The sequence below is a fragment of the Anopheles arabiensis genome, chromosome 2 (assembly GCF_016920715.1).
Source record: "Anopheles arabiensis isolate DONGOLA chromosome 2, AaraD3, whole genome shotgun sequence".
Classification (NCBI taxonomy): domain Eukaryota; kingdom Metazoa; phylum Arthropoda; class Insecta; order Diptera; family Culicidae; genus Anopheles; species Anopheles arabiensis.
Genome location: NC_053517.1, coordinates 36,982,469 through 36,984,088, shown reverse-complemented (window position 1 = coordinate 36,984,088; position 1,620 = coordinate 36,982,469). Strand labels below are relative to the sequence as shown.

The following is a 1,620-nucleotide window of genomic DNA, read 5'->3' as shown; positions in this document are numbered from 1 at the left end:
CGCAGGGCGCGCACTTTGCATAATGCGCTACCTTGCTTCATTCGCTCCAGTGTTCCGGGCTGTTTATGCAGCTGCACGCCCCACTGCATCCATGATGGGTGCACGCTGCACACTCGGTACGGTTGCCATCATCCTCCCTTTTTACGACCTGCCATTCTAAACAACCATGTGCAGTGGCCGAGTGCCATCTTATCAGTGTCACCATCGGGTGCAGGTTATAGGTTCCGGTGTTATTCTTCAGTCTTTCGCAATTGCTTTGGCAAACGTGTCTAAACGATCGGTTCAAATCGGTTACATTAGTCGTCGGTTAGAATGAGTGTCCCCGATCCAGCATTGCACCAAGCAAAGCAGACGGGAACCCGTCGTTTTTAGACAAGGTGGCCAAGGACGTTTTGCTCGAATGGATGGGCGACACATGCGTCGACATAATGATAAGAAAAGCTTTGTGTAACATACGGTTCCAGTAAGGCACAATCGTTCAAGCAGATATAAGCAAACGGTACCTTATCGTGCTGCTGCAGAGAGCGTTCGGTGACTTGGCTGGTCGGAAAGGTTCGTCGCTTCTGTTGAAGTCTTTCGTGTTGGAATGGCGCACCCGGAGAGATTGCTGTTGCTTGCACTGCTGCTTTCGCTTGTGGCCCACCAATCGACACCGGTTGCTGCTTTCGAAGATTTTCTGGTAAGTTTTACTATGCATCCGGTCGCTCCCATCCCCATACAACTGACCCGCTGTATCCCGCCTTTCCCTCGTTAGGACGACATCTTCTCCATTTTCTTCGACTCGGACAGCGAAAGTGAATCGGAAGAACCGATCCAGGTGAATGGGAAGCATGCCACGATCAACGTAATGTGCGACAACTGCACACTGACAATCAACTGTCCCAACTGTAGCAGCATGGCGATGGCACCAATGCCTTCCGGTTCAGCGCAACCGAACGATGCTAGCTCGCCAACTGCTGCACCGGCACCGGCTGCACCATCCACTACTGCGGCCGCAGTAACAACGGCAGCAACGGAAGCGACTACCACTGTTACTACTGCTGCTGCTGCTGCAGGTACAACCGTTCCGGCCAACACGACAATGGCCGATGGAAACGACGGTATGGCGTCCATGTCGACGGCCGATGCCGCAACTACCACTCCTGCTGCTGCTTTCTAAGCGGTTCCGTGCGCTTTGCACCATCATGGAATGGGCTGGGTCGTTGTGAAAACGAAATGTGGTCCTCTAGTTTTAATGTGCTTTGGTATTTTGTACTTCAAATTCTCTTTCTTCGGGGATTTATTTAATAAATAAACGAATTTACGGAAGATTTAACTCTTTTCTTCACTCCACAATAAGTTAGTAACCGCATCGTTTTGGAAAGGAATGATCTACTGTGCCAGATATTTGTGATTATGTTGATCATAACGATCATGATGATGAAGACATAGATGCAATTTTGTGTCTTTGAAATTATCCATCTTTTTAACCATTTATCATAATCCAAACGAGTAGCAGAAAATGAACTGAAACGCCGAATGATTGAGTACCGATCACACCGTGCGCATGGTCAACCAGTAAGCCCGGTTAATTACCCACTCACTGCTCCCTTAATTAGGCGTGTGTGCCGATCAGTGTTC

The 1,620-nt window shown here is 49.1% G+C and overlaps 1 protein-coding gene across 1 annotated transcript; it reads left to right on the top strand.

Moving 5' to 3' along the window:
* Positions 1–231: 231 nt before the first annotated feature.
* Positions 232–1,315, top strand: LOC120893364 (cytoskeleton protein RodZ-like). Its single transcript, XM_040295188.1, has 2 exons — positions 232–679; positions 755–1,315. Exons 1-2 carry the CDS (start codon positions 587–589, stop codon positions 1,157–1,159), a joined length of 498 nt encoding a protein of 165 aa, XP_040151122.1. The 5' UTR covers positions 232–586; the 3' UTR covers positions 1,160–1,315.
* The last annotated feature ends 305 nt before the right edge of the window (positions 1,316–1,620 follow it).

Excerpts from the sequence above, each read along its gene's own strand:
- LOC120893364 (XM_040295188.1), top strand. The coding sequence starts at position 587 with ATGGCGCACCCGGAGAGATTGCTGTTGCTTGCACTGCTGCTTTCGCTT. Across the intron at positions 680-754 it reads CTGCTTTCGAAGATTTTCTG|GACGACATCTTCTCCATTTT; the intron begins GTAAGTTTTACT and ends TTCCCTCGTTAG.